General features: G+C 36.1%; 1 protein-coding gene across 16 annotated transcripts in view; it reads right to left on the bottom strand.

The window, feature by feature from the left end:
• The window catches only part of LOC148174694 (muscleblind-like protein 1), a 77,322-nt gene extending 65,811 nt beyond the window's left edge, over positions 1–11,511 (bottom strand). For all 16 annotated transcript variants that reach the window (XR_015770138.1, XR_015770140.1, XR_015770139.1 and 13 more), the window contains exon 1: positions 11,326–11,511. Coding sequence is in view for 13 of the 16 variants with exons in the window: in XM_088036606.1 (XP_087892732.1) it covers positions 11,326–11,511 (186 nt within the window). In the remaining 3 variants the exon portion in view is untranslated. The remainder of the gene's footprint in view (positions 1–11,325) is intronic.
• Between the last annotated feature and the right edge of the window lie 2,128 nt (positions 11,512–13,639).

Below are 13,639 nucleotides of genomic sequence, written 5' to 3'. Positions count from 1 at the left end.
CGCTATAGGTGTATTAATAAAATCATATTCTCCCCTAAAAGACCGTTCAATATTTCACCATGAGTGCCCCATAAGTCAATCGAAATAGCAAATGGAGACTAGAAAACGATGTCAGATTGGGCCTTTTCCAAGTCATGTGTCACTCGAGATGAAGAAATCCGATATGGCCCGCGGTAGTACACTATTAAACTTTTAATATGGGACAAGAGCGCTCGCTTTTCTTTTTTCCACGAAGCGGATCCGGAAAACTCAGTTTCCAATAATTCCGTGGTCTGCGAAACTGCTGAATGCGGCGTTTTAGCAGGGAACGCTGTGAGCATCTATCAAGCAAAGATCTCAGGAAAGTCTAAGCCCTCGCCAACCGAAGCTGAACGACTTTCCTGAGACAAACGCGGAATACGAATGAACCGAACCGAACGTATAGATACATTTTTCAGAGCTAATGGAAATATTAACAGTCCTGAGAATGCGTTGCTTAATTTGATTTGGTGTCAAAAGTATGCTAATTTCCAAACAGTTTACATGCGCCGCTATATATCACGTCTTTTGTGTTCAAACCGGAAACTAAAAATCCGCAAGTTAAAATGTATTGTGCTGTCAGAAATCGCGATATTTTCCACGAGAAATATTTATCGTTTTCCTGTATTAAAAGAGTATTTCTCGCCTGCCAGTCATCAGGAATGGTTCTTCGATACAATCACGTGTAGCCAGCTGTCAGTTTTCAACATTTCAAAGCCGTGCTGATGCGAGAGATATTTTCAAAAAGGGAGCCGACCTTGCCCTAAAAACGGAGTCAACCGTGTTGTTGATGATGAAAAGGGCACTCAAGTAATGTGTGCGAGGAGCGACGTTATCTCCGCGGAATTCCAAATCCGAATCAAATCTTAATGTCTATTCGAATCGGGAAATTGAAACTTTGTTATATCCATTGAACGGAAAAGAGTGACGTTGATTTATGCCCTTGTCAATTTAACCACATCGTCATCCCTTCCAAATCGGTCTTTACTCCATTAAATTGACAGAACTTGAATATTGTCGTTGAACAATGAAAAACTCCGCATTTTCCACATATGTACGAGATAAGCGATGTTAAACGCAAAAGGAAAACACATTTCCTTTTTTGCAAGGGGCGTCTAACTGACTGGGCGTCTCAATGGTCGCAGACGTCATTAAGTCTTCGCACCCTCTTTTCGGCCTCATCTACATTATCCGTTGCTACACAAACAAAATATTTCTTTGATCAACTGTCACTGCGATATGTCCTTGGCATTTGCAGTGATCGAAAAGTTTGCACAAAGCATATCAAAATGACATCAAGCGTTGAAAAATGGAGATTATGGCAGAACAAGCCGGTGCGACCAAGCATGAAATCTTGCCATGTAATGCGATGTTTAACAAACTGCATAAATTGAATTTCTGCAACATTGGCTGATACGTTTATAAAAAATCATAGAGTATTTAGCTTTCAGGACAAACATGCACTGAAAGTCTAGAAAAGAATTTAAACGAAAAATTCGAAAAACAATACGAATTTCAGGCTAGAGCGAACAAGCAATTTACTTCGAATTTCTGGATGCACATAATCGTCGCACAACAATCGACGTTTCTTCCCACGAATTTCAATAAGGGAAGGCCAGTTGCCCGCTTGCTGCACCTTCAGATTTACAATTACGTGCAAGTCGGGGGAATTGACAATTTTGAGGCAAATCTACAGTATGTCCCCGGATTGAGTTCACAAGAGGGAAAAAAAGTTTATTTTCCATTTTACAAAAAAATGACAAAGGAATAACATTTTTTGCTTACTTCAAAACAGATAAATCTGCAATTAAAATTTCAAAATTATTAGTTTGTACTCTTAAAATTATTTTTTTTATTATTTTTGTTTATTAAATCTTGTAATCGTATTTAAATAATAGCGGGCTGTGGATTCACAATATCAAATAGTGCGTAAAGATTAAAGAAAAATTTACCCAAAAATGTGTAAGTACTAAAAAATTGGAAAAGAAATACAATTGCATCCTTAACATTAATTGAGAAAATTCCAAACAATCTTAAAGAATTACTAGTTAGAGTTGAACTATGGGCTAAAACAGGTAATGGGTTAATCAAATAGTGGATATTGGTTTGAGTTAAGAAAGAAATTTCATTCCTTTGACATTTTTTGCAAAATTGAAAATAAAAAAGTTCTTCGTCATTTTTTGTTTTTTTCGATTTTAAGAACACAGCTTGATAATATTAAAGTTTTAATTAAAGATTTATTTATTTTAAATTAAGCAAAAAATATTATTCCTTTGGCATTTTTTTGTAAAATGAAAAATAACGTTTTTTTTCCTCTTGTGAACTCAATCCGGGGACATACTGTAGACGGAAGCTTTTAGCAGGTTGGTGTGGATAATTGACTGTGTAATTCAATTAAATACATCACACCTTGTAGGTATTATACTGTTTTGTAAAAGGAGTTGGCATAATCTTGAGTCATACATTGAGTCGATTGAGTCATTAGATACGATTTTCTATGGAAATTTAATTGCAGTTAACTAACTGAAGAAGCCAACACTCATTAAAAAAATCAAGTCTTTCAAAAACGGTTCTTTTGCTGATTTACGTTCGCCAGCTGTGGAGTTGTGTCGGCCAATGAAATGTCTTTAAGGCTTTAAGGCTAATCTAAAGCACCCTCGTCACCCCAAAGTCGTCTTTAATTTTAAAGACAAAATTTTGTAAATTCGTGTGCTTACGGGTCGATTTCAAGTCACTGCGTTAACGCAAATTTGCAGCCGTTACCAAGGTATGAGCAATGTGATTGGCTATGTTGCAAATGGGATTAGCAGTAACGCAAGTCACACTTGAAATCGACCCCTTAGTTGACAGCTCAAGAATTTAACGCAAAAAATTGTTCCAAAATTCTGTGTGTTTAGATAGAGAAAATTTCTAAAAATAGTCACTGTGATTTCATCATTTATGGTGCTACTGTAATAAATTTTGTGCAAGATACTAGCCTTGAGTGACCACCAAATTTCAAGAATTTATATCCACGATCACAATTTTTAGAAATTTTTATTTTAAAAGTGAAAAAAATTACCAATTTTTTTTGATCATCTTGAATATTATTGATCTTTTGTGCCACGGGAACTTCATTTGCCGAGACTGCTAATAATGACTGTCTTATTACGAGCACAAACTGGAAAAAATTTAGGTCAAAGCGAACAATTTTTGAAAATTTTTATTTTGAGCGCCCTAAAAATTTCTACATTATTTTTCAACACTCTGTAATTCCTTCATTTTTAGTGTTGCAATTACAAAATTTGTGGATGTTACTAGTCTTGAGCGACTAATTAACAGAACGAAATAAACCAAATTTAAAAAAATTCCATCAAAGGGTACAATTTTTAAAAAAATTTATTTTGAGAGCTCTGAAAATGTCTTCATTTTTTTTTCAACACTCAGTAATTCCTTTACATTTGATGTTACAGTAATGAAACTTGTGGAGCTTATCAGCCTTGGCCAACTTGTTAAGAATACCAAATTTCAAAAGTTTACATCCGAAATCATAATTTTTGGAAATTTTTATTTTAAGAGCCGTAAAAAATATACTTTTTCTCCAAACGTCACAAAAAGTCACTATTTTTTAGTCGTTTTTAAACAGTAAAGTAGGCAATTTTGTTATAAGTAATGAAAAGCCCTCGTTGACATGGAAACACTTTTGCTGCCTAGGCAGAAAAAGTACTTTGTGTGAAGGGTACTATTTGAGACTTACATTTTGCACTTGCACTTGCACGATCTTAACTTTGAAATTCTTTGAAACCAATATTTTTCACAGTAAATGTCATCAATGACAACTACATGCATAGCCATCCATGTTTAAAGTTCAATTTGCGTTCTATCATTGTCGGTCGTGGAACTGAATTTCACGTTTGGAGAAAAAGTAGTGTTTGTTATTTAGCCGGAAAGTGACTTTGCTGTCTCGCAATTTTGCATACGCTCGGCTACGCTACGCTTCGCCTTGCTACTGCAATTTAATTGCTCGACAAAAAGTACCACTTTTCTGCCGTATAACAAAATCTACTATTTTTTGATTAAATTTTTGATTTTTGGTAGTTTTTCGACTAATTTTAGTATCAGAACTGATTTGTTAATACGATGAAATAGTTGCGCCATTTCAGCTCTTTCACCAAATATTCGGAAAATTTGGAAATTAACAGTTTTCCTAAAATCGATAGTCTCAGAAAAAAAAACTTGACATGAAATAGGAGTCCCAAAATTTCATAGACAAAAATAATTTAACTTCAGAGAGAAGCTACAAAATTTTTCTTTTTCTGGAGCTTGATCAACAGTTTTCATCTTAAAAATAAAAAACGTTTTTGGGGTATCCCTGTATATCTAGAAATTTGCGACTAGTGAGAAAAATTCCTCCGGTCGCTCCATTTACAACGACTCTTCATTAAAGACCGCCGCGGGTTTTCTACTTTTAAGAAATTAATTACTGATGCTATTTTCGCATTGCATGTTGTCGGTGCGCTCAATATCGGTTTGAATCCAAGTTGGAAATGGAAGCACAGTGGATCGATAAGAAAGTATTAATTTCTTAATGACCTCCTTTGATACAGCTCGCAGGGGCGAAATGGCGCAACGCCGGAAAACCGTCAGGAGGAACCAGAAACCTAATAAGTGTTTAGCCTCTGTCACGATCCTGCTTAAAGCTTTGTAGACCGTTTGCTCCGACACCATATGGCTGCGTCGTCACACGGTCGTAGGATAACAAGATTATTTGAGGAGGCTTTATATACCATTCTCTGTCATCTACACACGTTCGGTTTTAATTTTGGTACCAAAGGAGCTTTCTTTCCGAACTCTTACGCAAGCGACATAATCTGTTATTCCGATTCAAAGTTTTTGTGCACTTTCTAAAATTTTCTGTGCGGTTTCTTACCACCTGCTGTTCGGCGCGCCAGGTCGCCGTGTTCAAGCACCGAAGTTATGAACGTTTGCCATACGTCATAATGCGCAAACGGAAACGGGGATGTCCGCCGCAGCCACAGCAACAGTTGGTACAGCTGCAAATGTAGTTTTCGTATTCATACGTTCTCTTATTTATACGGCCATTCTTTATCCTGGTCATCCTGCGTGCCCATTTTTTCTTGCGCCGGTGGAACTGACCTATCTAGCCTAGTAACACGTTAACATAGAAGAAATGCGCCTTGCAAGAAATCGTCGCCGTCGGACGTCCGCAGTACCGAGCCGCTGCTGCTGCTAGGACGAAGAAACCGGTCTAGGAAGGTCAACTCGTCGAAGAATTGCACTCCTGCAAGTCGTTCCAAGAGAAAAAGAACAAAGCTGCGGCATAGCAACGGTTGAGCGCGGCTTGGTTCTGCGAGATGTAAATGTGGATATTTAAGGTGATTTTAATTGAATGGCTCTGAAATTGTTCCGTTTCTTGAGGAAATTAGGCGAAATTTATTAGAGGTTTAGCGTCGGGTGTATAACGACGTTAACTCACTTTTTATTGGGCATAACGGAAATATTAGTTGGCGTCAAGGGGTTGCAAACAAAACAAGAGTCCGATTACCGGAGGGTGACTGCTGAGACAATCGGCAATGCACCACTGAGAAGTGTTTTGCATGTGTTCCTTTCTTTAAGTTCCACGATGCTAAAAGTCCTTCAATTTTAAAGAAACTTTATTACGACAGTTATTTCATATTATTAAATGTTTTTTGCCAACTTTATAATAGCTTGGGGTTGTTGCTTTGTTCGAGACTTTGGAACATTCCTCTCCAAGAGAAAAATTCGATTTCAATGTGTTAATTCGTTTTCATTTATATTAATTTGGAGCGGCGGTCAGAGGACCGATCAATCGTAAACAACCCTCAATATTGTGCAAATTTTCGACCCAGGACCGTCCCGAGTTTTATGTGCCCAATGCAAATATTTAGATCAATGTTTACGGACCTGAAATAGGAAAATATTGATCGTTTTCAAGCGAAGTAAATCGTCTTTGAAAGTTTGAGGATAAATCTGTCAGACTAGTGAATGTTTGTACAATTCTGCAATTAGCAGTGTCGGACATGAATTTAAATTATTTAATAAAATGATGAATAGCGTGTTGGTTTTATTAAATTATTTCACTAGACATAATTGGATATCATAATTATTGTGAACTTCAATTAAAATTAACGAAGTATAGAGCTTCTAGAAATTTAATTATTTTTGTTGGCGTACTGTCTTCCGAGTGGAATTCGGAACCGGAAAACAGATCGAGAGAATAATTCGTTAAAAAATTGATTGAAGGGCAGTGTTGATGATTTTCATGAAAACAGGGTAGTATTCGAGTCCTGGCAGAGAGAAACGCAGTTATTGGATTTCCAGGCAAACAGTTCATGAAACAGCTGCAAGGCGACGCTTCTAATGGCGCTATGCCTCTTCGTGACAGTGTCGCGGCGCCTAACCTATCGATTTGCTACGTCAGTTTCGAACCAACTCTATTATTATGATTAGAAAAATGTTCGTTGCTCATATCAATCAGTTCGCTCGAAAATGTTTGATTCCTCCAAAAGCAATTTTGTTAAGTGCAAGAACAAACAGTAATTAGTGGGTTTATACGTGCAACTTCAATCTAGTCGTGCCGGCAAAACTGCCATTTTATTTCGCGGTGTTTGCTTGAAAAAGGGAGGCATATCGGAACGGCAAACAAAATGAATAATTTAACATTATCATTTGCAATACCCGCTGGCAGATCTTTTCAGATATATAATTTCTGAGGTAATATCTACGGGAATCGTGCTGTGAATGTTTTGAGAACATTAGCAGATAAGCTTCGTAATGTAATTACGAATTTCAAGAAAGAACACGGCAATTGGTATTAGGAATTAGTTCGGCTTTAATGGCGTTTCTTCGATTTTAATATTCTTCGGGTTTTTAGCAGCTGCTCAAAAAGGGGTTCTAAATCTATTTTTATTTATTATTTCGAAATTTTGAGTGAAAATTTTGCTTAGAATCACGAAATCTGGCGCTTGCCTGAATTTTCAAGAAATTCAAAAGATTGTATTTTCGCCAGTTTTGTACATACCCATTTGAAAATCGTATGGTTCCTCCGCTTTCGGCACTTATAAGCTACAAGAAAATCTTCACAATTTAAGAAATCGTGTCTCTCAGTCAAAATGGGGATTTTTTTAGAATCACGAAATCTGGCGCTCGTTTCAATTTTAACGCCAATTTTAAAAATTCGCATTTCCGTTAATTTTGTATTTTTTTATTAAATCGGCTGGTTCGTTCGTTTTGGGCATTTATAAGCTACAAGAAAACCTTCACAATTTAAGAAATAGCGTCTTTCAGTTCAATTAGGAAATGTTATTTAGAATCACGAAATCTTACGCTTGCCTGAATTTTCCAACAATTTCAAAAATTCGTATTTCCCCCAATTCTGTAAATTTTTTAAAATCGACGGGTTCCTCCGTTTTGCGCTTTTATAAGCTACAAGAAAACCGTCAGAATTCAACAAAAAGTGCCTCTCAGTACAATTAGGACATTTTTTTAGAATCACGAAATCTGGCGCTCGCCAGAATTTTTCAGCAGTATCAAAAATTCGCATTTGGCCGAGCGAATAATGTTAAAACGGAATTATTTGTGCATTTAATTCTGAAGGAAGACGATCCTTTTGATTAATCGTGACGCCGTGACCTGATATTTTCATTGATAATAGCGCAGATAATCCGTCATGTTTCTGTGGTTTAGAAGCTGCAATTTATTGTCCTTATAAATTGTAGACTCCTTAAGTACGTACTCTAGCATCATCTACACCCCACAACTTCAATAATGTCGCCCACCACAACCATTCAGAAAAGTGGGGAACTCATTCGTGGCGAAAAGACAGGAAAATTATGTCTTGGCGCACTTTTTTCTCCCTTTTTTTTATTAAACTTCGATCGGCCACTTTTTGCTTCCTGCATTAGCAATTTACGATTAGCATGTGTTGTCAATTCTGATTCCAGCGAACGATTTGACATCTGTTTGTTTTATACGGAATGCTTTTTAATGTTTGTTCGTCAAGGTGAATTAATTTTCGTTTGCTTGTTCCGTCTAACGTTATTAATTATTCAGCATTTGTCACCGTCAAACAACATTTATGAACGCTTGCTACTTACGAAATCTAAAACTCATACATACAAATAAGTATGGCGTTGATAAATTTTTTATTCAAAATACAAGTCGGAAATACCACCGCCAAATGTTGGTTTCTTTAGTAGTCCATTGATGGAGTTGCAAAGGGGGAAATAAGAATTGATTTTACCAAAAAAAAACTCTTAAGAAATGTACAATGACGTGACTTTTTTGACTGAAAACATTCTTTTCGTTTTCTCTCTTTAACTAACGGTCTTTGAATGTCATCTTCGGCTGCAAAAAAAATGTTTAGAATAATAAATACCTAATGTTAGTTTGGCGGCTGCCAAACAATCTATTTAAACTCGCAATAATTGAACTCGATTAAACAAAATAAAACAAATCCGCAACATTTGGAGAGGAGATTGAAATGATTTTGTAATATTCCTCGACAACCTCATGCGAATTTGTGTTGTTTTGGTTGATCCAAATTAAGGTCCGACGAGCAGTTGCCGCCTCAGGCTTTAATTGTTAAAAGTGGATTACCCGTGGACGGGTGTGCCAACAATTTCATTAAAAGTCCTGATAGGAATATGACTATTAAAATTTAATAATGCGTCAGTTTGATTACGTGGATGACGTTGAATTTTCAGATGATCATAATTCCGTTCGCTCCAACATGTTCTGCTGTTTTACACATGTTCTCTCTGGTTTCAGGCGCCCTAAATTTAGTTTCGTGCTCATATTGTAGGAGCATAAATTATTCCACCGAGTGATCTAGTTTAAAAAGTTTGCCGGAATCACCTTATAGGTATTCGTCATAAATTAAAATATAATGTTCAAACTCTTGCGCCAACTGTTGAGGAGACTTTATGCACTCATAAAAGCAGTGTTCCGCAGTTTCATTCTTTCGATTCAACTGGTATTGTGGTTTTATTATGACTCGGTTCTTTGATTAAAAAATCTTTTGTTAGTTGTTACTTAACTGTGGCGTTACGAAATGTAACACTGCGAGTTTTTAAAATTTAATTTGACAGTAATTGACAAAAAAAAGACTACCAAAAGTCAATAATTTTCAAGGTGATTAAAAAAGGTATTTTTAGGCGACTTAAACTGAAAATGAAATTTTTAGGCCTTAAAAGCGGCCTAAAAGTGAGTCTTTTCTGGCCGCAAACATTTTCGGCCGATCTATGGTGGCGCCATCTATCCATAGTTTGCATATTACGTCAAGATACCGATATTACCCTCAATTTTATAATTATTTAGGTAAAATCAAATCGACAAACTGCTGTAAAGTGCAACAAAGACGTGTTGAATTATTGAAAATGAACATGTCTAGCAGTGCTCCTGCAACAACATTAAAAAACACATTAAACCTAATTCATACAAATTGTGAAGCTACACGTGCTGAAACTGCAAATGTAAATAAGGAAAATATGAACTTTTCTGAAGGATTCATAAATATTTACAATTATTCAGTTGTTATAATTGATTAAATCAATAAATCATAAACAAAAATTAATTAACTTGTAAATTTAATAATGTCGCCTAAAAAATCTTGTGTGTAACACGGCCAAAAAGTGACATTTTGCCCTCGCCTTCTTTCTGGCCTCGGCCATTAAAAAAAGACTCGGCCAAAAAAGAACCACTTTTTGGCCTTGGTACACAAAGAACTATTTTCACGGCTCTTGAAAAAAAAATTCCAAAAATTATGGTTTCGGATGTAAACTTTTAAAATTTGCTATTCTTAACAAGTCGGTCAAGGCTGATAAGCTTCACAAATTTCAGTACTGTAACATCAAAAATAAAGGATTTACAGATTGTTGAAAAAATTGGAAAATTTTTCAGAGCTTTCAAAACAAAAATTTTCAAAAATTCTTCGCTTTGACCTAAATTTTTTCCAGTTCGTGCTCGCAATAAGACACGCATTACTAGCAATCTCCGCAAATGTAGTTCTCGTAGCACTAAAACTCAATAATATTCAGGATAATCAAAAAAATTTGTCGAATTTTTCACGGCTTTTAAAATAAAAATTTCCAAAAATTGTGGTAGATGTATATTTTTGAAATTTGGTGATTATAATAAGTCACTCAAGACTAGTAACTTCCACAAATTTTATTACTGTAACACCACAAATGATGGAATTACAGTGTTGAAAAAAATTGAAAAAATTGTCAATTTTTTTTGAAATAAAAATTCTCAAAAAATTGTATATTTTGATGTAAAATTTTAAAACTTGGTACTTTTAATAAGTCTCTCAAGGCCAATAAGCTCCACAAATTTTGATACTGTAACACCAAAATTGAAGAAAATACAGTGTGTTGAAAGAAATGAGAAAATTTGATGAGGTCTTATTTTAAACTAAATGTTCTAATTTTTTCTGTGTGTTAGTTTCAGAAAAAAATGTCTATTTGGAGTAGATTATCTTAAATCTTAAATCCTTAAAAAACGCCTGAAGAATCCAAAAAAAAACATAAGAACTCCAAAAAAACAATAAAATCTTCAGAAATTGAAAAATAACTAATTTTTTCGTCAGATTCTCTACAGCTTTTCAAACTGATTCTGATTCTAAAAAAATGAAAGACTATTTTGAGGGTGTTGCCGAACCCAACAACTTCACATAATCTATAAATAGTAAGAACATGGCACACGTCTTGCCGTAATCAGTACAACGCTGACCGACATTGCCGTGCCAGTCTGCTAGGTTTACTTTCGGAAAATAATCAGTTCAATCTTTCGGTTCGCTGAACTGCTACCTTTGCCAATTAATTCTTGGCCTTGAATGTCAAAGAAATTCAATTACTTACAACTTTAAAACCTTCCGCCACAAAACTATCAATAGAAGAAACGCCAAATTAACATGACGCTCTAAACGCTTCTCACCACTTCAATTTGACAATATTTCGAATTATGAAGAGAGGAAATATGGCTGACAGTGACAAGTATTGTTTGGTAATGTCATCATCGCGGATAATAATTTCAATGTTCCTACAATTGCTCCTGTTTCCTCGGATAAATCCTTCATCTGGAACGAGAAATTATGACGGTTTTCGGATGAGAATAATAAGATCAATTCTACTAGCAAAACTAGCAAAAACAAGACGAGGGAGAAGTTATCAATGCACGCCGACTCTTCTTAATATACACGCAGTGAGAAATCGCTATTTTTACGTCCCGGATGTCATCACGTATTTTCAAAGATTTGGATAGACATGTATTAAAATAATTCCTTACCTTGATGCTGTCGTAGCAAGCCGTAACGCGCCCATTTTGGACTTCGACGTTGGCGGGTGGATGCGCAAATTTACATTCGGTGTCTGGTCTCGAACACTTATTCCTTTGGAATTCTCTACAGACTTCCAACTGGAGCCAGCGGGAGTCTTTTCCGTTGAGTAAATTATTCATGTTGACCATTGCCATTGCGTGACGAATCGAAGGTGGTTCTTACCAATAATTCGTACAAACTGGACGCGAAAAACACTGGACGAAGCGCGACGGTTCACCCGAATTTTGTTGAGTTTCGCAGGAATTCAATCAGGTGGAGTTATTGTCCATTCTTTCGAACAACTGTCGATGCACGTTACTGCCGAAGAATTATACAAAAATAAACTTGGGTCACTATGTTGTTGTCTTGTGGTTTTGAATATTGGCGTTGTTTGGTAAACGTGTCGGTGGTTGAGAGGGCAGCTTCGAATCGAAGTGATACTTGCAGAGAAGCAGGTAGGCAAAAGCGAAGCGATTGTCGGTTCTAGCGCATATTGCAAATCCGGTGTGTCTTCAGATGACGACTTCTTCGGTGGCGGTCTGCAAACAAAAAGATCGAGTTAGAATCAAAGCGGCATTTGCACAAGGAAGGGGTTGGGGAAGAAACAGATGCCGCCAACAGAAACCGGTCAAGCTCACTGCTTGACCCTTGTGTTTCCTCGTAAATAATAAAGCGCCCTTTTTCACTACACTATTAGCTAGAAATTCTATTTTTACGCAAATATAGGAAAACTAGTCGAAAGAGTAACGGTATTGTTTCGTCTTCTATTTGCCTATTTCAAAGGTCTCATCCCTGTAAGAACGAATGCGTACAAATTGAGTTACACGGTTTTCTACGTTAAGTCCACACAAAATAAACATGAACATTTTTTCATTTTATTGTTCTAAACAAATTGTCAAAAGTCCCCATCGATAGGTGTAGGTACTGCTAAAAAAGTTGCGGGGTAATTGCCGCGGTTCATCTTACTAATATACATAAAATCCATCCTGTTCTTATGAGAACTCTCAAAAACTAGAAGAAGTTCTTGAAGAAAATAAGTACCATGAAGAAGAATTTGCAAAATTCAATTTAAAAAAAAAAACACCAAGTTCTGTTTCGACTGTGTTGCACAAAAAAATAAAATTCTTGAAATTTCAGATCTCAAAAATGGTAACTCCTACGAACGAGATCTTTTTTGTGGCAAATTTGATAAAGTACAATTTTCATAATAAGAATTTTTGTCATTGGAATCACCATTGACAAGATATTTGCAAATATTTGTTTTCTTTGACATTTACCATCGCGTAACTTCTTTAGCAGCACATCTATAGATAGGGATTTCTAACATTTTGTTTTGAACAATAAAATGAACGTCCACACAAAACTTCAGCCTTATGGAATTTATTCCGAGCTTTTGAAATTTTTGTGTCTATTTAGCTTAGACTTGTTATGTACAAAATTAAGATTAAAAATAACGTCAATTAATAAATTATATTAATAAAACTGGACGTAATCTGGGGCCCAAAACTGGAACCAGAAAAATTGAGCACCAAAAAACCGAAGCCCAATTACCGAGATGAGTCAGATTAATTATCCCAATTGATATTTAATTGTCCTCCGATGGTTCATTAATGAAATTCCTTTCTCCACAATCGATAGAAAAAACCAGCAGGTACAAATGAGAGGCTAATTGCTCATATGGTACACTGGGGTAAAAAGGATTAGTGCCGGAATGAAAACATCTCTTCCAAGAAAGATTTCTAAAAAAGCACGGCCAAGCTTACGTAACAGCAATCCTACATAATTCTGCGGAAAGCAACGTGTAAGCCAACATAAGTTTCTACAGTGGCCTTGCCCTACCACTCTAGACGTCTGTGCTCGGTTCCAAGCCTCGTCTACCAGCTAACGACTTCGCAGGCAGGCAACCATATACGCCAAGCCGTGACTCATCCAAATATCTGCTCCCACTCGCAATCATAAATGCCTCCATCTTTCTCTAACTCTTACCGCACTGCAGGATCAATCTATACCTCTCGGATTGTGAGAATACATCATCATCGTGGCTTATCCTTTCAGAGATTGGCCTGCAATTGCCAACAACTACAAAGAAATTACAGGATTGACATATTTGGTGGACACGGAGACAAAGTCATGCCATCCTGCCGACCTAAATATTTCTAGATATCGCTTAAAATAACCACGAAAATTTCAGCAGTCGACCAAAACACTTCTACGATGATAAATAAGTTAAATCTGTTTTCCTCTTTTTCGTTTTTGCGTTTGGAAGCTCTTGTGGAGAGACTA

This window comes from Gnatocerus cornutus, chromosome 5, assembly GCF_029298725.1.
Source record: "Gnatocerus cornutus isolate USDA-ARS CGAHR chromosome 5, icGnaCorn1.1, whole genome shotgun sequence".
Classification (NCBI taxonomy): Eukaryota; Metazoa; Arthropoda; class Insecta; order Coleoptera; family Tenebrionidae; genus Gnatocerus; species Gnatocerus cornutus.
This window is presented reverse-complemented; position numbering and strand designations above follow the sequence as displayed.